Below are 22,971 nucleotides of genomic sequence, written 5' to 3'. Positions count from 1 at the left end.
TTTTTGAAAGTTCCCCCACCTAGTGCCTTCAAAGTGGTTTTCAACAATCCATTACACCGTTCCACTTTGCCTGCAGCTGGTGCATGGTAAGGGATGTGGTACACCCACTCAATGCCATGTTCTCTAGCCCAGGTGTTAATAAGGCTGTTCTTAAAATGAGTCCCATTATCAGATTCAATCCTCTCAGGGGTACCATGCCTCCAAAGGACTTGCTTTTCGAGGCCCAGGATGGTGTTCCGGGCAGTAGCGTGAGGCACAGGGTAGGTCTCCAGCCATCCAGTGGTGGCTTCTACCATTGTGAGCACATGGCGCTTGCCTTGGCGGGTTTGAGGCAGTGTGATGTAATCAATCTGCCAGGCCTCCCCATACTTGTATTTGGACCACCGCCCACCATACCACAGGGGCTTCACCCGCTTGGCCTGCTTGATCGCAGCGCATGTCTCACAGTCATGGATGACCTGGGAGATACTGTCCATGGTTAGATCCACCCCTCGGTCTCGTGCCCACTTATAGGTGGCATCTCTGCCCTGATGGCCAGAGGCATCATGGGCCCATCGAGCTAGGAACAACTCTCCCTTGTGTTTCCAGTCCAAGTCTACCTGTGACACTTCTATCTTTGCAGCCTGATCTACCTGCTTGTTGTTTTGGTGTTCTTCATTAGCCCTACTCTTGGGGACATGAGCATCTACATGGCGGACTTTCACAACCAGCTTTCTTACTCGGGCAGCAATGTTTTTCCACTCTTCAGCAGCCCAGATTGGTTTTCCCCTACGCTGCCAATTAGCTTTTTCCCACTTCTCTAACCATCCCCACAGAGCATTGGCTACCATCCATGAATCAGTGTAGAGGTAGAGCTTTGGCCACTTCTCTCTTTCAGCAATGTCCAGGGCTAGTTGAACAGCTTTGAGTTCAGCGAGTTGGCTTGATCCACCTTCTCCCTCAGTAGCTTCTGCAACCCGTCGTGTGGGACTCCATACGGCTGCTTTCCACTTTCGTTTCATCCCTACGATGCGACAAGAACCGTCGGTGAAAAGAGCGTAGTGTGTGTCTTCTGATGGCAGTTGGTTGTACGGTGGAGCTTCTTCAGCACGTGTCACTTGTTCTTCTTCATCAGCGAGACCAAAGTTTTCACCTTCAGGCCAATTTGTGATTATTTCCAAAATCCCAGGGCGATTCAGTTTTCCAATACAGGCGCGCTGTGTGATGAGAGCAATCCATTTGCTCCATGTGGCATTGGTGGCGTGGTGGGTAGAGGGAACCTCTGCTTTGAACATCCACCCCAGCACTGGTAGTCGGGGTGCCAAGAGGAGTTGTGCCTCAGTTCCAATTACCTCTGAGGCGGCTTTGATTCCTTCATAGGCTGCCAGGATTTCCTTCTCTGTGGGAGTGTAGTTGGCTTCAGACCCTCTGTAGCTTCGGCTCCAAAACCCCAGTGGTCGACCACGAGTCTCACCAGACACCTTCTGCCAGAGGCTCCAGGACAGGCCATGGCTCCCAGCTGCAGAGTAGAGCACGTTCTTCACTTCGGGTCCTGTCCTAACTGGGCCAAGGGCTACCGCATGAGCGATTTCCTGCTTGATTTGGGTGAAAGCTTGTTGCTGTTCGGGGCCCCAGTGGAAATCGTTCTTCTTGCGGGTAACCAGGTAGAGAGGACTCACAATCTGGCTGTACTCAGGAATGTGCATCCTCCAAAAGCCTATGGCACCTAGGAAAGCTTGTGTTTCCTTCTTGTTGGTTGGTGGAGACATTGCAGTGATCTTATTGATGACCTCAACAGGAATCTGACGTCGTCCATCTTGCCACTTTACTCCCAGGAACTGGATCTCTCGGGCAGGTCCCTTGACTTTACTCTTCTTGATGGCGAAACCAGCTTCCAGGAGAATCCGGATAACTTTCTCTCCTTTCTCAAACACTTCTGCTGCAGTGTTCCCCCACACAATGATGTCATCAATGTACTGCAGATGTTCTGGAGCCTCACCCTTTTCTAGTGCAGTCTGGATTAGTCCATGGCAGATGGTGGGACTGTGCTTCCACCCCTGGGGCAGTCGGTTCCAGGTGTACTGCACACCTCTCCAGGTGAAAGCAAACTGAGGCCTGCACTCTGCTGCCAGAGGGATGGAGAAAAATGCATTGGCAATGTCAATAGTGGCATACCACTTCGCTGCTTTGGACTCCAGCTCATACTGGAGCTCCAACATGTCCGGCACAGCAGCGCTCAGCGGTGGAGTCACTTCATTCAAGGCACGATAGTCCACAGTCAATCTCCATTCTCCTTCAGATTTGCGCACAGGCCAAATGGGGCTGTTGAAGGGTGAGTGGGTCTTGCTGACCACCCCTTGGCTCTCCAGCTCACGGATCATCTTGTGGATGGGGATCACAGCATCTCGAGTTGTCCGGTACTGTCGGCGATGCACTGTCGAGGTGGCAATTGGTACTCTTTGTTCTTCCACCTTCAGAAGGCCGACTGCAGATGGGTTCTCTGATAGCCCAGGCAAAGTGTTCAATTGCTTACTGCCCTCTGTCTCCACAGCAGCTATTCCAAAAGCCCACTTGAGTCCCTTTGGGTCTCTAAAATACCCGTTCTGGAGGAAGTCTATGCCCAAAATGCACGGGGCCTGTGGGCCAGTCACAATGAGGTGCTTCTTCCACTCAGTTCCAGTCAGGCTCACCTCAGCTTCCACCAAGGTCAAATTTTGTGATCCACCCGTTACACCAGAAATAGAAACAGATTCTACCCCCACATGCTGCGATGGAATTATTGTACACTGCGCACCAGTGTCAACCAAGGCATCATATTTTTGTGGTTCTGATGTACCAGGCCAACGAATCCACACAGTCCAAAAAACACGGTTTTCCCTGACCTCTACCTGGCTAGAGGCAGGGCCCCTCTATGCCTGGTTATCCTTCTTTCCCTGGGCCTGTATCTTAGAGGTTCCTTCATGGGAATTGGACATGCCATCGTCTTTTCCATCATTTCCGGCAGTTTGGCTACAGGCAACTGGTGCTACTTCCTTTTTGGTAGATCCTCCTTTCTGAGACTTGCGCTCCTTCAATTCACGCACTCGTGCTGCCAGAGCAGAAGTGGGTTGTCCACCCCACTTCCTCATGTTTTCCTCACTGTCACACAGGAAATCCCACAGCTCACTTCGTGGGATGTGCCTTCTCTCTGGGGAACGTCCGCGGAAAAGGCACTCTTTAATCTCCTGGAGACTCTTCTCCATCTTATCTTCCATTCTCTTCACATGTGTTTCCACAGCTGCGATCCTTGCATGTGTTGGGCCATGCACAGAGTCTGCATATGCTCGGAGCTTCACTGCCATATCCTTCACAGTCTCATTTGCACCGTAGTCCGGTTTCATTATTGCTAAAGCAGAAGCGTATTCTGGTGGCCCAAGTTGTATGAGTTTTCGCCACATGTATGGAATAACTCTGGCCCGGTCTGGACTCCTCAATCCCGGGTCATTTGCGAAGACAACCTCTACCACCCCTAGTTCTCTCAGGCGTTGGATCCCTTGTTCTATGGTCTTCCACGGGGTTTGCTGCATGTAGAGATCATCTCCACACATATATCTTTCAATCACGCCTGTCAAAACTCGTCTCCAGACACTGGTAGAGTCAGTCCCCCTTTTCATCGCTTGGTCAATCACTGGATCATGTGACAGGGATCCCAAATGCCTCGCTTCAGCACCGTCCAGCATCACATCATCACCTGCCGCATCCCAAATACGGACCATCCAACTTATTATGGATTCATCAGACCGTCGGGTGTAATCCTTTCTTAGGCTGTGAAGGTCCTTTATGGACATGGACTCAGTAATGGTTTCTGTGCCTGAGTCAGTTGGTGGTTTTGAGGTTCCTTCCCCTGCATCTTTTGAGGTTCCTTCCCCTCCATTATCCTCATCTTTCACTGGGCGATCAGTTTTGGTTATGTGCTTTTTCCTTGTAACAGGAGCCACTGTCAGTGGCTTAGACTCTCCATCTGGTTTGGGCTTGCTGTCTGGTTTATCTGCAGCCTGAGTGACTGGGGTATCTGCAGGCTTTGCTGATTGATCTTCCTGCCTCTCTACCCTTACCGGCTGCAGTGTGCGATAGGCATATGCCAAAACCCAACATATTGCAAGGAGCTTGTTCGTATTAGAATTGTCATTGTATTTCTCTTTCAGATATTTCGCCACCTCAGCTGGTTTCTGAACTTGTTCAGGGGAGAAATTGCAAACCATTGGGTCAGAGAATTTCTTCAGGATTAGGCCTATATCCTCCCATTCCCCACACCACTCAGGATGCTCCACCTCTGGGTCAGGTGTCTCATCAGTCACCCTGGAAATCTGAGCTCTTATTCTAGACAAGCTGCAAACCACATAGAGGAAGATTACCAGATTAAATACCAGGAGGGTGGTCTCTTTAACATCCAGGGGAAACTGAACACTCTCAAAAGAAAACCTATCAAATTTAAAGGGAAGGGAAACCCCGACTCCTCCTCCTCTAACAATCTGGGTGCAGTTACTAATAAATTCCCAAAACAGGCTACTGAAGCTAGGACTGGGGTTAGGAGGGAGAAACCATTTATCATACACACTTTGAACAGATGCCTGTACCTCTGTCAACTTCTTATAAATCATTATCACCGAGCACAGCAAAATAGAAATCCGAATTCGTGTCCCTGCTCTGCAAAAATTCCTTATCAAGGATAAGATCGGACCAAGTTGTGGATAGGCAAATAAGCCTAGGGACCAGAAAGGCACTAGCACCTTAAACAAGCCTACGGACCAGAAATACATGAATATATCAAGCCAGAGAAATGTTATGAACTCAACCAACATGATGACTATTTTACTCCAGCACAGAATAAGTAAAAACAAACCAAAATGTAATTAGCACAGATTTTTCACTTTCCTTCGAGCCACACGGTTGGGCGCCACTAAATTTGTACCGGTTTGGCCAAATTTAGAAATATATACTCTGAGAGAAGGCACAACCACCCCTCCCCCACCAGGTTCGGGAAAAAAAATAAATTTTCCTCGAAGGAAAGTGAAGAAGATAAAACTATTTATTTAACAAACACACGGGAAAGGAAAATGAGGTTAAATGGTAAAATCTTTTGCTGTGGAGGAAAAAACCTGGGAAAGCGTTAGAGTCCTTCCTTTGGTCTCCTCGGAGCCGGGGCTTGGCCCAGGGCCAGGCCCTCTGTGCCCGACGAAAAGTCCTCCCGATGTGCTCTGAGGCTGAAAAGCAGTCCAGTAGCAAAGGGAGAAAAATCCGGAATTCCAGAGAAGGAAAAGCAAAGTCCAGCTCTCAGTCTCTCTCCGGAGAACCAGAAACTGAAACAACTGGCCAAAAGCTGACTGGAACACAGCAAGCCGGGTGCTTCCTCACTCCCCTGCCGCGGCTGGGAAGAAAAAAAAAACCTCCTATCTTTAAGTGACCTTGAACAAGCTGCAAACTGCTTTGAGAAAGTTTTGCTCAGTTTTTTTCTTCTCCCTCTCAGGCTCAGTTTAGAGGCACAGAAAGGCACAAAAATTAATTCCTGGGCATAGGCAGCGATATGGGATACACATCATAACGTCACCCCAAGACATTGGATTAGGCAGAGAAGTCGGTGATTTACCTGTGTTACTGATGGTGTATTTCACATTTCCTGCAGCTGGCATTTGGCACATCCAAAGCCCTGTGGAGGTGTCCCAGATGGCATTTTTTAGCATCAGGAAAAGATGTAGTCTTGAATTAAGAGGATCACAGTGACCTGCCGTTCAAGTTACTCTTTCCTTCAAGATATTGGATGCTTAAGACCAGATGCTCTCAGAGTTGTAGAGGCAAGGATTCAGTTTTAGAGAAGCAGGCAGGAAGCAGTGTACATCAGGGAAATCATCTCTAACCCTGATGCCTGTCACCATCTGCTTGTGCGAAGTTATCTTCAACCAGAGGGTAAGAAGGCTGGCTGAGGGCTGCTGTGTTTTGACAGTAAAAATCCAAGTAAGGTGTAATTTTTGTCTGTACTAGTCATGTTGTTGGACTTGGCTTTCCACTGAGAGTGGGTGAGATTCCTCCATGTCCTTCCAGTCAGTGATAAAATATTAGAAGCCTTCCTGAGCTGGTGCACAGGAGGTGAGGAGGATTTTGATAGGGGTGGTGGTTGTTGCTCTGTAAGGATTCGGTGCTCAGAAGAATTGGTCTGGACCACACTACAGGTGCTCTACAAAAGGGCTGAACAGCTTGTTGGCCTATCCCTCTGAGCTTTCTTGGTGGCTTTTTTTTGGCCCAGGATGCCAATAGCTGAGGAATGAGGAAGAGAAGGAAACTCCTCAAAATGACAGCTGGGGGGAAACTGGGAAAAGAAGAAATCCTCCTGATGTAAATACTGCTCGTCCCATTTGCAGCCCACCCATATCACCCCTGTCAGGTCTGTACCCCATTTTTATGTGGATACAACGAGCCTTATGCTCAAGGGGCTTGACTTCAGCCTTGGATTTCCCTCCTACCCTGAGAAATGAAAGGATCTCTGTCCCTTCTGACTTGCTTTCTCTCTGAACTCGCTCTGAAGCAGAGAGCAGGTGATGTGTTTGAGAGCACAGAAGTGCTTCAGTCAGCTGGGCTGCTTCCGTAGCCCTCTCCTTCCAGAGAGGGGGAGTATTTGTTGTCCCAGTGGCCCAACAGTTGGAGGTGGTGGAAGTGTGTGTTTCAGCATCCTACAGTCCGGTGGCTATTGTGTGTGTAGGAACAAACACAGTTTCTTTCTTTTAGCAAAGCCCTGCGTTTTTGGCTCTGACCAAAGGCTGGTTTGGCCTCGTTCCCTGTAGCATGGAGCAGGACACAACTTGAGGCATATGAAATCTGCTCTCTCCGCTGCTCCCTGGGGCTGGGGCATCGAGCCGGCCCCACGCTCACTGCCGAGGGGACACCGGCAGCTGACCCCCTCGGGGGGCTGCGCCTGGGGCTGGCTGCGGATCTGGGGGCGCTTCGGGGGATGGAGGACGGGAAGCAGGGGTGCTTCCCAGCAGAGGGCCCCCGAGCAGCACTGCCGGCTCCCGGCCTGCGCTCTCTGGGCCTCGAGCAGCTCCGGGGCTTCTGGCAGACAGGGATGCGCGAGGTGGGGCAGTTTGATGTGCTCTTGGAGGAGTTGCTCTTGCTGGAAAGATAAGGAGTGTTTTTGCAAGGAGATGTAAGCACTTTAGAGAATGCAGTCCTGGAAGTTGGTAGGAGACTGGCAAGTCTTGCTCACAGGTCTCTGCAAAGCCCAAAGCTGTGTTGCTTCCCAGAGGACTGGAACACAACTTGGGTTTTCTAAGCTCTTGAGGTGAGCATGCCATGCTTTCAGTAGCTAGCAGAAGTATTGGAAGGTACCAGAAGCAATTGCCCCAGCTGATGAAATCCCCATGGCTCTTCTCCTTGTGCCCTGAATGAACTGCTGTGACCTGAGTGAATCTTCAAGTGCTCCAGGATGGCTCATTGCTCTCAAGCAGACATGGTGCATTATTCATGAGAAGCACATCAAGCACTTCAGAAAAACCCCCTTAACCCTCCAGTGTTCTGTTCTGTCTTACCGAAGCTGAATGTTTTTCAGCACCTCCTGTTTCTGCCTCTTCCAAAAGAGTGAGCCAGGGTAGGGGAAGTCAGTGGGAATTCGGCAGCTTTTCTTCCAAGGGCCCTGCAGTGGTTTCACAGGGAGTGGGCAGGCAGGGCTGAGCAGGTACTCTTACAGAGCCAGCACCCCACTCACTGCATGTTGTTTTCATTGCTAGCTGAGGCAGGACTGTTAGAAAAGGCAGGACCTACTAATCAAGTTTTCAAAGGCCATGGGTTTGCTCACCTTAGACCTTTACTAATCATCTATCAGGGAGTGCTTGCTGGGATGCCAAGTTCTGTCTAGATTTCTTGGGAAGTGGATGGAAAGGACAGACAAGTCCTGATTCTTGGTGACTTGAATACAAATCTGAGAGCTACAGAGTTGCTTTTTGTGGTTCCCTTGGAAATCAGTCCTATTGTACTAATTCAGCTGTAATACTAAGGAATGCAGTGCAGGAATTTGTTGAGTTCAGCAGCTAAAACGGCTGCAATACCCATGTCTGTGTAAAACAGACCAAAAAAACCCTGACACCTCAAGGTCACAAAGAATAGCTGTGATCAAAGATTCAGTCCTGAGAACGTGCGTGAAGGATTCTGTTGGTGTAAAAAGGATTTGCTGTGTGCACAGGTGTGTTCAGGGTGAGCTGCTTTGGTCATGATGACTTGGCACTGACGTTTGTCACCCCAGGAAAAGATACCGAAAGCCTCTCTGATAAGTACAGCTGCAGTTTCTCTGCATCTAGATCCTTCCATTGAAATCTTTTTATCCTCTGAAACTTCCTGACTTAGGCTGAATTACTTCTGACTTAATCTAACACAAATATTTTATCACTGGGTAGTCTGCACAAACCCCTGGAAGTGCAGGAGCTGCCAGTTTCCATCTCATTCAGCATTGCCTCTGACTGACAATGCTGTGGTCAGCATGAGCGGCTTCCGAGGAATCTACCAGAAGTGCTGCAAGATATATTTATGGAATAACCTGCCCACAGGGAAAGTTTTACCCTACCAGTTCCACCGAGCATGCGCATGTATGTGTTCTCTAATCTTTACCATCAGAACTTTGCCTGTTCTCATTATCCATACACATGTCAGACACTATCACTGACAGTGATACCTGGCGCGACCTCGCTGGAGAACGAGTTCCTGAGTTAGCTGAGTGAGGAAGGTGCGTGTGCACTGGGTGAGAAGGCAGACCAGTAATTCTTGTATAGCAGCAGGCCTCTGGGTGAAGGTGGTATCCTGTCCTGTGCCCTGTTGAGGCATTGCCTTGGCTGGGATGTGGGTGAAGGCTGTTGGCACAGCGTTTCCTCGCCAAAGCTTTGTGAGCAGGGCTGAAGCCAGCAGGCTTGAAAGGCAGGTTCAAACAGCCAAAGTCTTCCCGAGTCCACCTTCTTCTCTGTGGCCTGTGCGGTGAGGGGAAAGGTAGCCGGCTGTCGTCCTGACTGATGAGCTCCTCTCTGGTTATTAAATCAAGCAGAGAAAGTAGTGGAAATGGCTGGGAAGGTTTGGAGAGGGAATGTGCGAGCCAAGGTGTGTAAGCAATGCCGAAAGGTGCATATATACATGTGTCAGACAAGTCGGCTCTAGCCAGCGGGTTTTATTTTGCCAGTCGCAATGACAGACGGGATTATTAGTGCACTTTACTTTGGTGTTTTTCTGCACAGAGAGTGTACTCAGTTTCAAACTTGGTCAAGACAACTGCCCTGGCTCTTGATTTAAGGACTTCTGGAAATGGCTCTGGTAGCGTTTTAGGTGATTAAACACAGTGATGTTATTTAAAGACTGACTTGGAATCAAGCGTCCTGATGACAAAACATTTTTTTTAGCCAGAAAATTCAATGCACAGGTTTAAAATGACAGTATTTGAAGTTACAGTGAATTGTGAGGAACTGGAATTGGTACAGGAGTTATTTAGGTTTGTTACTGAAATAGCGAGCTAAGAGCCGGCTGCTGAGAAGAGTCCGTGAGGTGCTTTCATTGAGGGATCACAATGCTTGGGGCGATCCCAAAACCCCTATGAGTAATCTAAGTAGCAAAAAGCAACAGCAATTTTCTCAAGTAGCTAATGTGTCTTCTCCTCAGGAGCTCCGTAGTTTATTTAAAAATAAAGTGAAATGAAGGTACAGACTAACTGGCACACCATTAGGGATTTAAGGCATGAAGAGAGCAGTGCTTGCTTTGGAGCCTTTGGAAGAGGGAAGATGTACAGTTATTTGGGTTAGTACTCAAGTGTACAAAGCTTCTCAACTGATGTGGTGCTCTGCTTTTGTTAACACAGGGACTATCATTAATTGAAATGAAATATAGTTCTAAGCGATGCAAGTCAGCGCTGTGCCCATTGGAAACTCACTGGCTGTTGAAAAACAGGATTTTAAAGAACTGGATTTATTAAAGGGAACAGAGGAGCCCAAGTCCTGACCCATTCATGTGCAGGCTGTGGCTCTGAGATCTTTCAGGGAAACATTAAACAGTATGAGGGGACAGGGACTTAAAGCCAATTATCTGTTTTCAGTGTCTGGGGACAGCACAGGGGTGGCAGCAGCAGAAAGGAGAGGAGGAGTTTGGCAGGGAGATCCTTCTGCAGCGCTCTCGCTCCGCTCTGCAAGTGCTCTGGTTTCTGTTGCTGCTGCCTTTTTTAACTGGCCAATGGATTGCATATTATTCCCTAGGACAGGGTTTGGATGGGTGACAAAAGTGGAGCTTGGTAGCTGAGGAGCAGCTGAAGGGGCAGTTGCTGTGTGGTAATCATAAACCTTGCTGAAGAAGGGGAGTTTTCCCCCTGTGGAGCTACAATAGCCTCCTTTGTTCCCCTGAGAGTCCGTGTACTTCCCGTGATGGATTGCTGTTCTGCCGTGTTCCTTGTGAGCCGTTTGCAGAGCTCCGTGGTTCAAAAATATTTTATGGATCTCGTCACCTTGGCCTGGACAGTCAAGCTGAGCGCAGGAGCTACAGCTGACTGAACAAGATATGGGGATATTGGCACTGCTTCTCTTGTCCAACATCACTCTGGAGGGAACCTTTGCAAGGGCGACTAGTGGCCACAGAAGTGTGTGTGCAGGAGAGAGAGAGGAGGAACTAGGACTAGGCTGGCAAGCAGGGTGAACCTTGCCATGCTCGAAGCTAAGGAGAAGCAACATGTAAGGTACCATTTCCTCGGAAAATTATAATGAACTGGCTAAATGATGGTTTCTATATTTTTCCTGGGGTGGTTGTTGTTGTTGGATTTTTAATGTTTTTTAAGTTTTTGTTTGGTTGGGTTCTGTTTGGTTGGATTTTTTTCTGTGCTATGTGCTTTTGGCCCAGAAGCGCCCTGGGTCGTGCGTTTCCAGTGGCAGGGAACCTGCCGTGGGACTGGGACAGGCTCTCAACAGCCGCGCGCAGCCCGCGGCAGTATCCCGGCGGTGCCACCCGCCCCGGTCCGAGGGGACGCATCCCCCCTCATCGGGGGGATGGCATCTCCCGGCCTGAGGCACAGGGCGGCCACGGCCAGGGCCACTCGCAGCCGGCGGGGGTGGGTCCCGCGGCCGCCCGTGCCCTCCAGCTTCGGCCGTGGAAATGCGCACCTGCCCCGTCGGGGCTCGCAGCTCGGGGCGGGGAACCGCAGCCCCGGCCCTCAGACTCCTCCTCCGGGCTCCCCGCCCCGGGCCCCGTGACGCCGAGCGGCGGCCGGGGATGGGATGGGACGGGACGGGCCGGGATGGGAGCGGGTGAGGGGACGGCCGAGCCCGCCGGCGGCTTTAAATGCGGGCCGGGCCGGCGCCGCCAGCACAGCCGCGCCGTTCGCTCGGGCTGCTGCGGGTGCTCAGCCACACGGACACGGACACGGAGGGGCAGGTGTCGGGCCGCCGCCATGCCCCGCTGAGCCCGCCCGCAGCCCGTCCGCAGCGCCCGCCCGCCGCCCCGGCTGCCCCGCAGCCCCCGCCCGCCGCCAAGCTGGAGGAACGCCGCAAGCCCGAGCCCCGGAGGTGAGTGAGCTGGAGCGGGGGTGGAAACGCCGGGGTACGTTTCTCCTTCCTCGGTGTCTTTTTCGGTGCCCAGCTCTGCCGGAGCCAACTTCAAAAACGCTTTTTGGTTTTTGAGAACTTTTTTACCGTTTCATTTCATCTTCAGTGAGTTGTTAGCAGCCGCTGAATAGGCAGCCTCGTCTTTCCCAGGTTTCCAGTTTTCCACCTGGTATATGGTCGTATGGAGTGTTTTTTTAATCCAAGACCAGCTCTTTGGTGTTTGTTTGCCTTTTCTATGCTTCCTGCGAAGCGCTGCCATTCAGAGCGAGAGCACACGGGGAAACGAGGATTTAACGATCTTTAGGCTTGTTCCTCCTTTTCCTTTACCATGTTAGTTATTAATGGATTTTTCTTTTGTTCGGAGCTCATCCCTTTAGCACTCGCGTTCAGGAGGAGCGCTTGGATGTGCAGGGAGCTCCCACGACGTGGAAAAAGGCACCGGGCTCTCCCAGGAGAGCGGGGATCGGAGCGCGCGGCGGGAGCTCCGTGGAGTCGTTCTGCAAAGCCGCTCCTGTTAGTAAAGTTGGATGTGTAAGGACCAAGGTCGGGCCCTGGGGCAGATCCGAGCAGTAGCAGCTCTGTCGGAGAACTGCTCCATGTACTATATATAGGTACTTGCTCCTTTTGTGTCAGAGAGGTGCAGTTACTGTGCATCTGAACGTGACTTTGTGCGTGTGCTCCCAGCTGCTTAGGGGCTTTGTTCTGGTTGTTCCTATAATGTACATATTTTCTGTTTAAAAAAAAAAAAAGAAAAGAAAAGAAACTTTACTAGTTGGATTTAACAAAATGTGCAGAGTTGTATGTTGTGTGTGGGACAGAATATGCTGCGAAGTGCTGGTGTGTTAGGCTGCAGAAATACACCTAGTTCTTACTTTGGTTGAGATCAGTAGGAAATTGTGTGTAAAGAGCAAGATACAGAGGCCCCCGACCAAAACAACTATCAGGCTCCCAAACCCCAGCAGCTATTGAATGAGAGACTTCATTTTGCTCTTACAGTTTCCAGTCCTGTGCCGAATGATGAAACGGGACTGTTTGCGTCTCTGCTCGCTCAGAGCATGTACATGAGCTGATCTGTCCTAGTCCGTGCCCTTCCTTTCCTGAGCTGCCATTGTGTGCTCAAAGACTTTTTCTGGTGACTCCTGGATTGGATGATGGAATAGTTAGTTTTGCAAAGCCTGGTTTCAGCTGGTGATTTTAGCTCTCATCAACTTCACCTGCTGGTGAGGATCAGTGGGATTCGAAAGGACAAATGCTAGTGCGATCTGCTAGTGCAGGGATGCTTCTTCAGCTTCCTAGGACGGAAACACAGACTTTCAAGTTCAAAAAAAATAAGAGCATTTGCATGTAACTTATCCTTTGCTCCTGCTGAGCATGAATTTCACATTTTTAAAAGCAGTGGCTGGACTTTAGGAAGCTACATTCCCATGATTTCAAGGGACTGGCAACTGTAGAGCAGTGACTGCTGACCTTGGATGAGTGGGGAGCAAGGGTGGTGGTGGGGTGAGAAAGAATTATGGATTTTTTTTTTCCTTTTTCTGCTTTTTCCAGCTATGGGGAAGAGGGATGAAGCTTTCATTTGTGTGCACAGGGCATTCCTGGCAAGGTAACACCCTGCACTCATCCGGTCTGCTCCCAGCAAGGTCCGGCAGGATTTTCTGCAGCTCAGAACGGTGCAGGGTTTTCCCTTAAACTTCTGTGTTACGATTTTAAAACTTGAAACTCCTCTGCAGCCAGAAAACAGCCTCATGTACTGGTGCTGTCTTGTGGTATCACTTGCAGCAGGTTTTTAAAAGGAGCTTTTAAAATGCAGTGGGTGTAGGGTAAATGCTTTGGTTACCGATGTCTTATGCTGATAAGAAAAGGTTGAATTTATGCACAAAGTGCTGTTCAAAGAAAAACATCCCCATGAGAAGGAAAAATCTATAACTCCTTTTGTTTTCAGATCTGCCTTCTTATCAGAGAGGGTGGAGGAGCTGAGTATGTCTCTGGCTGAAGGTTTTCTAATGCTGCCACCCTGGACAGCTGTAATAAATAATGAGCTGGAAGGTGTTTTGGGTAAGGTTGTGAAGGAAAATTGCTGCGTGAGAGAGTAAAGAGAAAACCTGTCCTTATTTTTCTGCCAGTAAGTGTGCAAACAGCTATTTGGAGTTGGAGGTCCTGCCTTGCCAGAAAGATGCTGTCGCAAAGGCAAGGTGTTGCTTTGAGAAAGCAAATACTGGGGGAAATGTGCTGTTTTGGGAGGTGGGTGCCCAAAAATGGGCCCTGTGGGTATGGCAAGTGATGCTCCTGTGTGTGTGTACATGCCATCTGTTAGTGCAGATTTGCTAGTAACCCGATTTCTCTTCTTTAATTTAATGTTTTGGGTTTTACGCCATGACGTTGTTGTATGCATCCGTATCAAAATAGCGTGGCTTGTACTGGTTTGCACTCCAATTCCTTCCTATGGGCTGGGAGCACCGGAGGACTTGGAAGGAGGGTTTGAAGGTGCCGTGTTGCAAACAGTGTTCACGGCGCTCCAGCTCCGGTGCTGCGGCACCGCTCAGTCCCTCAGTGCTGCCGAGATGCCTCCGTGGCTCCAGTGCGAGAGCATCCTTGTCACGCTCCAGCGATCCGCCTCGCATGTGTTTTCTGTGTGCATTAGGTTTAGAATTTGAACTCCTGCTTTGAGCAAATTAAAAGGGTTCTGGTAACTCCTCGTTCCAAGTCAATTAGCTGCTTCCGGCTTCAAATCCACTTAGAAGGCTCAGAAGGGGGAGAGTGCTCTTTGAAAACCCAGTAAGAGCAGTTTATGGTTAATATTGATAAAGGAGCGCGTCTCTGTGTCATTGTGCTGCATCTGGTGGAAGGAAAGCTCCTCTTTTGTGATTCCTCAAAACATAGGGACTTGGATGGCGAGGCAGAGGTCTTCCTCTTAACTCTGTTAATAAAGCTTTTCGCTGTGTGGCTTGAAATCAAAATACAGCCATAAAATGGTCAAGGTTGCAGTGAATTCCCACAACCACTCAAAGCAAAGCTTCTTCCCCCCTGCCCTTGAACTTTGAGTCACTGTAGCATCTCGTTTCTCCTGAGTTTGCTCAGGATTGTGTGCAGTTTGTGGCAGGTATGCTTTTTATTGCTGTTGGACAGTGTCAAAGACAATTACTGCGCCCATAATTGGGTGATAAAACAGTGCATGGTATAAGTAAAAAACTGCAGAGCTCTTGCTTTGCAGTGGCCTAGTTACATTAACTGAAGAGATAAAAATGTCTTTGAATTATTGTCCAGCAATTATGAGTCTTTCACATAAGGAACATATTTGAACTTGCCACAGGGACTGTCAGTGTGGTGAAGTTGCATGGAGATCTATGAGAAATTTGAAAAGCAGAGAAAACTACATCTCAGTTCTAGGTGTTCAGTTTGATTTGGAACAGTGGATTTCTGTCCAAATTGAAAAGGCATGTAAATCCATGCTGTTGGAGTATGGCTGAGCATTCTGAGCACAGCAGAGGATATTGCAAATGGCCCTGGTTTTATCTGATTTTCTCACCAGAAAGATCGGAAGAGCTGATTCCATGTCACCAATATCAGAATCCTTTGAATTTGTGGCACAAAGGAACTTTCAGCATCTGAATTCCAGAAACGTGTGCCCTTAGGAGACCTCATTCTGCTGCTAAAGTAAAACAGAGACTGAGGGGGGATTTAAAGTAGATTAATTATTTATATATATAAATATGTATGGAGAGAGAGAATATGGCTGATCTATATATTTACTACTCCGAAGGGAATCCGTTTAGTGGGGAAAGAGAGTTTTCCAGGTGTTTCAAATCCTAGCTGTATTATAGAATTACCTCTATAGGCGACCAGGATCGTATTTCTGTTTTGCTACCATGTAATAAATACTTGCTAAATACTCTGTATTAATTCTGTCTTGAAATAAGCCTTAATTGTCCTTCCATAAGTATTGATCCGTACTTCTGGCATCCGAAAGTGAGTTGAAGAACTTGGTGGTAGGAATTGTTCTGTGGCTTCTTTTAAGACTGAGGATTACTCAGATCACTTCATTCTATTATTAATGATAATTATAAAAGCTATTTCATTTTATTCTAATTATAATTAGTAACATATTATTATTAATTATACACTTATATATAATATATATATCATACAGAGCTATGGGACCATGGTGGGAATGGTTACCTCTTCTTTGGACCTCTGCGAGGTGACTGCTGCTCATCTGTGAAGTTAATGAAACAGGCTGATATTTGATGTGATTGCTCCCCAAGGGAGATTGAATTTTACTTCCTTTTCCAAGTTATCAGAATGAGCTGGTGTTACGCAAGAAGTCCTGGTGGGTTTGCATGTCCAAGAGATTTTTGGCTTATTTCACTTAGGTTTTATTCCTGTGGTGTGTTCTTTTTCTGCTACTTTTTCTGAGCAAAACATGCAAACACTTTGATGACTATGCAGATGTGTAGTCTGAAGTCAAAGGCGACAACTGAAGTCTTGTGTGCCAGCTACTCATCTTTACTAAAATTTTTCAGTTTTCTCTATTTTGTACAGTAGGTGCAGAAACAGAGCTTGTGTCTCTTTTTCAATGGTGTGTGCAACTTGAAGATTTTGGTGTTTTCCCCTTAAGGTTTTTTTAATCAATTTTTGCTTCATTTTAATCTCACCTTGAAGGTTTGCTAACTCATTTCAACTCTTAACCTTGAACAGAAGGTTGCAAAAGTTAACTGCTTTTATTGTACCGGTGACTGTATAACACTTCAGACACATTGTCAGCCCTTCGACGTAAGCGTAAAGGTCTTTTCATCAAGGCTCCTGAATATGAGATTGTTTAGAATGAAGCTGCAAAATAGTTGCTCAGTAGCTCAAGGAAAAGTGGGATTTGAGCACATCAAACCTGTCTGTTGCACTGGAATTGAAGTATATTTCTTATACACAGGAATTGGACCTGCACATTTTGCTTAGGTCTCAGAGTTGGCAAACGTGGTCATCCTGAAGCGGATATTACCTAAATTCATGTTATATTTGTCTAGTCTGAGCTCACTTCCCTGGCTGACACTTTGTGCATTCAGCAGACACAGAGCACGGCTCAAGACAGCAGCCTTGTTCAACAGAGCTGCCTGTATGTCCTTCTGGGCAGGAACAATCATCCCCAGGGAAAAATAGATGGGGCTTTGTTCTCATGTGTCCCCAGCAAAGCTCCGTTCCAGAGCCTTGATGGCACAGCAAGCCAGTGTGTGATGCCATGGGAGTGTTCCACATCCACTGTTGGACATCTCATGATCTCTTAGGTGAGCAGTAACGGGGTTGGAGCAGTATTGTCCCAGCAGAAGTGTTAGTGTGGCATTCCATGGAAACAGTGCTGGACGTGTGTGTAGTGCTGATGATGGAGTACCAGTGCTGCGAGAAAGGTTGGAAGTGTGGAGCTGTTGCCTTAGTCCCACAAAACCCTTCATCACAGGCGACTTCTGGCCTCGAGGCAATTCAACTCATTGGCCTTTAAGGCCATGCTGAAGTGCCGTGCTGGGGTGAGTCCTGCATGAGTAGTTCCACCGGCACGAACGGAAGAAATGCGTGCTGAGATAGGACAGTGTGTGAGGAGAATTCATCAAGTGGGGCCAGAGGGGTGCAGGGACAAAGTCTAGATTGCAGCCATGAGCTGCTTGCAGGGTGGGGTTGGAAATCAATGAAAGACCAGTGCAAAGTCTTGAGTGCATCTTTGATAGGCACTCGAAGGGTGGTGTTAGAGGCTGTAGAATAGAATATTGATTTAAAGTAGAGTTGGAACGAACCTACAGCCATCATTTGTCCACCTGCCTAGCTTGTCTTTTCAGTCCCAGTTCACCTGTTGGATGACATCGCTGAATTTTTGGAAAAAATACTTTGAATAGATATTGAAATGCTCTCCGTTTCAGAGTGGGTTTGTGTCTCTGTTGTGTTATTGGCACATCACTGGAATGTGCATGGAAAGGAGATTGGGGTTGCCTAAGAGCAAGAACTGCTTCTACCAAAATGTGATATATGCAATGATTCCCTGTAACTGTGTGAATGCTTCTCACTTGGAATAGAAGAGTATCCTTCTCCCTTTTAATCAACGGTGAATGATCAATATCTATACCAAAGCTGGGCTTCAGAAGGAAGCATGTTGACAGGCTGTCTCCTGTGCTGTACACCTCCTGTGTCATTCAAGCTTGGAGAAGGCCTTCTGTGTACATTGGACTTTCCTGTGCCTGGGGAAGAGGTTTTGCACTGTGCCTGACAAGGGGGGTGTGCGGTTTGCACCATGGCACTCTGGAGGGTTCTGGCTAGTACGTAGGACCTTGCTGATCTTTGGGTCTGCTGGGTTCTGTGTGGTCACCTTGGCAGTGCTCTGAAGTTCAGCCTGAGAGCCTGCTAGCATGGAAGGAATGTGAGCAAGCCTGGGCTCGAGCGTGGGCTTAGGCCCGTGCTTTGTTGGCAAGGCAAGCCCAGGCGCCTTTCCTCGGCTGTTGCGGGCACAGAGCTCCAGCCAGGATGCTCTGACTGCTCAGCTTCATGGCTTATTCCTATTTGCAGTATAACTTGAAGGAGTGGGCATGTAACTGCCATCCTTGTACTATAACTTAACCTGGGATGCACACTCTGAACAAAACAGTGAAACGGCAGGAATTGCTGCAAAAGGAAAACCTCTGTATTTCCAAAGTTTTCCTTGGATCACGGATCTCTTCCCTTTGCCAGGAATACAGTGTATAAATTTAGTTGAAAGGGAATATGCTGCAAAATAACCCTGTGAAAAAACCCCCAACCACGTCTTCCAGTGTCAGAATCCTCTCCAGAGACTGAGTAAAGGGAGATCGTGTCTCCAGCTCTTAAAATAATTACTCAAATTATAGATCAAGCTAGAAGAGCCCAGTTCACTGAACATTAGCTATGCAACTTAATTTGTTAAAAAGCATTGAAAAAACAACTTAAGCTCATCATGCTCAAAATGTCTGTCCCAGCAAATAAACTGGATGTCCCCTGAATCTTCAGAAATATGGGAGTGCAGAGATTCCTGTGAACTCTAAAAGTTTCTGTAATAACTTTCCTATGAATGAAGCCATAGTTCTTGAATGAACCTGTTTCTGCCTTTTTAATTCTAAATGATGCATAGGACATCTTTGCATTAAGTATTCCTGGTCCAGTAATGCCTTGGGTTACCAACGGCTCTGCTTTCCTGGAAAGGCTTGACTTGTGACTCTGTGAAGGTACCTGTGGGTTTTTGTGGAGAGGTCAGTTCAGTTCTGGATGTGATCCTTAACTTGTAATTCTCAGAAATATCTATGGAGTCTTGAACTGTGGTATCAGCCCAACTTTTCTGGCTCTGTTCCCAGACCAGTCATTCCGCTTAACAATACAAAAATGCAAGATAATGGACGCAGATAACTGGGATTTAATATTACCATAGCCCATTTCCCGTTTACCTTTAAACAGCCGTGTTGCAATTAGGTGCTGGGCATAAAGCTGTTCTTTGTTAACAGGTGTCTCCAAGAAATGTGTGACTAATGACCGTGTCTGGGTTCAGCCATGGTGGCGCTGACAGCTTAAAAAAGGAGTGCAAAAGCTCCTTTATCCTGTTGTGCTTTTTTGAATATCTGTTACCACAGCAAACCATTTCAGGCCTGTTACAGAACGTTGTTTTCCCAAGGCTTCTTCTGAAAGAATGGCTGCCTCCAGTGTTTTAGGCACGTGCATGTGGAAAAGAGGATGAAAGCAGCTGGTGGGTGATTGACACGAGCTGTGAGGTGCTCCAGCATGACCTCATGCACAGCCACTGGTGCTTCAAGGTGTACCTGCTGCAGCATGGGCCTGGCCAGATGCTTTGAGATGTACCTTCTCCAGCCTGGAGTTATCCTTCGAGGTGTCATCCACAGGTCACAGCCCATGGACTCAAGTTCCATTGGCGTTCCAGCGTCCCCAGGAGCGCAGTAGCCCTGTGCTGGCTCCCTGCCACCCCGGGCACGTTGTCATTGCTGTAATCAGAGCATTCCCAGGCCCAGCGGAGCAGCCTGATAAGCACCACGGTGAGCACTGAAAGCAAAAGCCACCCCTGACGAGGCACCGCGTGCAGCCAGGCAAGCGTGCCCATGGCAAGACAAGAGCCTTCTGATCAGTATCCATGCAGCTATGACAGCTATACGTTCCACCTAGCACGTTCCAATCAAATCTGCCGTTATTTTGAACCTGTTGTGCCCTGTATTGGATGCCAGAAAGGACTGTCCTGACTTAACCTCAGCCAGCAACCGAGCACCGCACCACTGCTTGCTCACTCCCACAGCAATAACTAAAACATTCGTGAATTCCCACCACTGTTTCCAGCACAAATCCAAACCGTAGCCCCCTACTTGATACTGAGAAGAAAATTAGCTGTGCCCTAGACAAAGCAGCACAGCATGTTATATCAGCTGTGGTTCTTGAGGATGCCTCTGAGTTTATAGTTCCTAAAACAGAAGTAGCAACTCTTGCTTTATACAGAGTTCTGGAAGAAGAGGAAATAGAATGTGGGACCTATAAAATATTTTTTATAGCGCTTGCTCATGTTAAAATGCTATGGCTTGAAACCCTAATGGGTAAAAGGCTGAGTTGTACAGGAACATGGGAAATATGAAGAGAACATTTGAGGAATGCCTGGGAAGTTCATGTTTATGGGCTAATGATCTGGGAGTCAGAAGGAGCCAACTGCCGTGCAGGGAGAGGAGCTCGTTCCAGTGGCATACTTGTGTAAATGGTGGTAGAGGAGGCTGAGTAGCCTTCCTTGGGTAAAGGAAGATGCAAGTGATCTTAATATTTTAGGTTTTCTCTATCCAGAAGAAGGATTTTTTTCATAGAGCAGATGAAGTTTTCCAGATCTTATCTGAAAGAAAGACTGATGCTAATATCTCATTTTCTCTTCTCTTGCAGAAGTCTGCTTGGTCTTCTGTCCAAGCTCAGTAGTCATTATACTGGTGTTCAGGTTACTCAGGAGGACACAGGACATCCTGCAACAGTGCTGCTTATCAGCATCAGTGTGTTCCTACCAGTTTTGTCCCGCAAATTGTTCTTCCGGACAACATTGATGGGTCACAAGGAAGGAGTCCAGAAGAAGTGGCTGTGAGCACTTTTGGGCAAGAAATTACTTTTCAGCTCTCAGGTTGTTGTTTTCTTCGCAGTCTTGTTTTAGGCTGATATGAATAAGTTTATTTTGAGCTGCCCTTAAATGGATGTCACGTAGAGGACAGTCTTGTTAAAACTTGGGAGTTGCCTGCTCAGCAATTGGGTTCTGTGCTCTTGGCTGTGGTTGGAGGATACAGTAAATCCAGCTTTAGGGCACAGAGAACTAAATTAAGAACCTGACTCTCCCATGGAGCAAAATGCCAGTCCAGCAGCAAATGCATTTTGCTGGTGAGGTGAGTTGAGCATTGGTAAGTGGACTGCCTTTATGCAGGATCATGTGTTGTCTGCTCATACCACTCTGCTTTTATGCTGCATCATGTTCCTCCCGTTGGAGCTGGTGTCCTGGTGAAGGAACCCGTATCCCTCCGTCGGCTGACTAATGCTGTGGGAATGCGATCATGTGCCCCCGCCTGCTCTGGGCCAGACTCTTATTAATGACTAATTGGTCTGCAGGGCTGAGTGGAAAGATCACGGGCTCAGCCTGCTCTTCGCTGGCATCACGCGCCCAAGTCGAGGTGTCAAGTGGGTCACCACGAGGCATTGTTCTCACGAGCTGAGCGCATGGAAGGGCAAGGGGCACCTGAAGGTGGTGCTTTGCTCCATGCTCCAGTGACCTGTTCCCTAGAAGCGTACAAAATCTCCCTTTGCTTTCTCTGCAGGCACTGTCAAGCATATGGCTGTGTGGATGAGCTCTCTGTGGGCTAGTGGCCATGGCAGTGTGGTTCCCCCGGACTGCTTTCTATCCCAGTGGCTGTCGGTGCTCTGGAACAGCTGTTTGCTACCAACCTGCCCTTTTGGTACCACGTGAAATTTTGAGGAGCGGAAATTTTTCTGCCTATGGATGTAAGTCTGGTTAGTGATAGCCAGGGACCACACGTACGTGATGTTGTCTCAACAGCCTGATCACAGCCCCCAGAAGGCACAGCAGATGCTCTCCCAGAGCAGGATCTGTGGCCATGTGGAAGGGAATCGTCACTTGCAGTTGCATTTCTGCTTAGTGATCCTTGTGGGTGTCACTTGTGAGGCACCTGTATCCTTCTGGCTCTGTGGCTTGTGCTGGCGTAATCAGTGTTTTGCTGAGCGCTTGGCACTTTTGGGAGACAGAATGGCTACCCAGGTCCGTGCTGCTCTGGGCTGTGACTGACTCTCTTCTGACTGGAGGTTAAATTGGTGGAAGTGATGAAATTCTTCTTTTTTTGGTTTAGTCTCAAGTTATAAAAGAACTTGGTTTTGCATTTCACTCCCCTCTCTCCTCTTCTGTCAGGAAATGTTTCTTTATCTTCAGTAAACTTCCATTGGCTTGTGGTTCTGTGTTTTTGGGGGTGTTTTCGTGGTTTTTTTGTGTTCTGTTTTTTTTTGTTTTTTCTGGGTTTTGGTTGTTTTTTTTTTTTCTTCTCAGTGCAGTCAGTGAAGGCAAGAAGGGTGTTTAGTTTGAAATCTGGCTGTTTGCATTTCTGGCTCTCAGGTCTGAATTAGTTTTGAGTGACTATTATTGAATTAGAATTTGATGCATGCACCAGGACCAGTGCCAGTGACCTTCTTCAGCAGAGATTTTGTCTCATCACCCCAGGGAATGGTCGCTATAAAGTCTTCTAGATGAGCAGTTGGCACTCAAGTGAGGATGAGGTCCAAAGCCCACTGTTTTTTTTGCTTGTCTAATATTTTTGGAGTTCTTTCTTCTGCCTGAGTCTTGTGTGTGTGCTGGCATTTGGTTTGGATGGTTTTGCCCTTCTGTTTTAGTTTTACAGCTGTGTGCTCTGACCATACTCCTTTGAAGGGGAACTCAAGTGGTATCGCATCCCTTCTTTCTTTGAAGCAACTGCTCCAACATGGAAGAATTGCAGTTTTACAGACTGTCATCTAGTAACCAGGTAGAGTTTGCAGAATTTGTGGATAAATACGCTTTGAGAGGTTCCCACTTGTGTAACGCCATGCAAGTGGTTAAGCAGATTCCCAAAATCATCCATGTTAAAAATATCCTTTATGCTGGATTATGTTTTTGAAACCAGCATATTGTGAATCCACGTATTGCTTCAGAATGCCAAGAACTGGATCAGAAATGCTGTGCCTGCACTCTGGGAAGTGCTGAGAGTGCATTAGCTCCCTTGGCTGCTTCAGATATGTCCAAAGTGTTTTATACAACCAGGCTTTCTGCCTCTGCCAGCCAGAGCTCAGGTCTGGATTGTGCTGCATTGGGTCTTACCTGTCCTTCTTGCAGTAAGAAGCCAGCACACGCTCTGTACTCATGTTA

General features: G+C 47.9%; 2 protein-coding genes across 4 annotated transcripts in view; both read left to right on the top strand.

The window, feature by feature from the left end:
• DCK (deoxycytidine kinase) overlaps positions 1-20,552 on the top strand; it is a 59,098-nt gene extending 38,546 nt beyond the window's left edge. Inside the window, exon 9 of the mRNA XM_069012383.1 lies at positions 20,469-20,552. Coding sequence (XP_068868484.1) covers positions 20,469-20,501 — 33 coding nt within the window. The 3' untranslated portion in view covers positions 20,502-20,552. The remainder of the gene's footprint in view (positions 1-20,468) is intronic.
• SLC4A4 (solute carrier family 4 member 4) overlaps positions 1-22,971 on the top strand; it is a 146,610-nt gene that overhangs the window by 19,945 nt on the left and 103,694 nt on the right. The window contains exon 1 of one of the 3 annotated variants that reach the window (XM_069012378.1): positions 11,343-11,525. The exons of 1 other annotated variant lie outside the window; for it this stretch is intronic. Coding sequence is in view for 1 of the 2 variants with exons in the window: in XM_069012381.1 (XP_068868482.1) it covers positions 21,562-21,563 (2 nt within the window). In the remaining variant the exon portion in view is untranslated. Of the gene's footprint in view, positions 1-11,342; positions 11,526-21,473; positions 21,564-22,971 lie in introns of those variants that run through there. One more of the 3 variants, XM_069012381.1, reaches the window with a different exon arrangement.

Source organism: Aphelocoma coerulescens, chromosome 4 (assembly GCF_041296385.1).
Source record: "Aphelocoma coerulescens isolate FSJ_1873_10779 chromosome 4, UR_Acoe_1.0, whole genome shotgun sequence".
NCBI classification, from domain to species: domain Eukaryota; kingdom Metazoa; phylum Chordata; class Aves; order Passeriformes; family Corvidae; genus Aphelocoma; species Aphelocoma coerulescens.
Note: the sequence above shows the minus strand (reverse complement) of the source record. Positions and strands in the feature narration are given on the sequence as shown.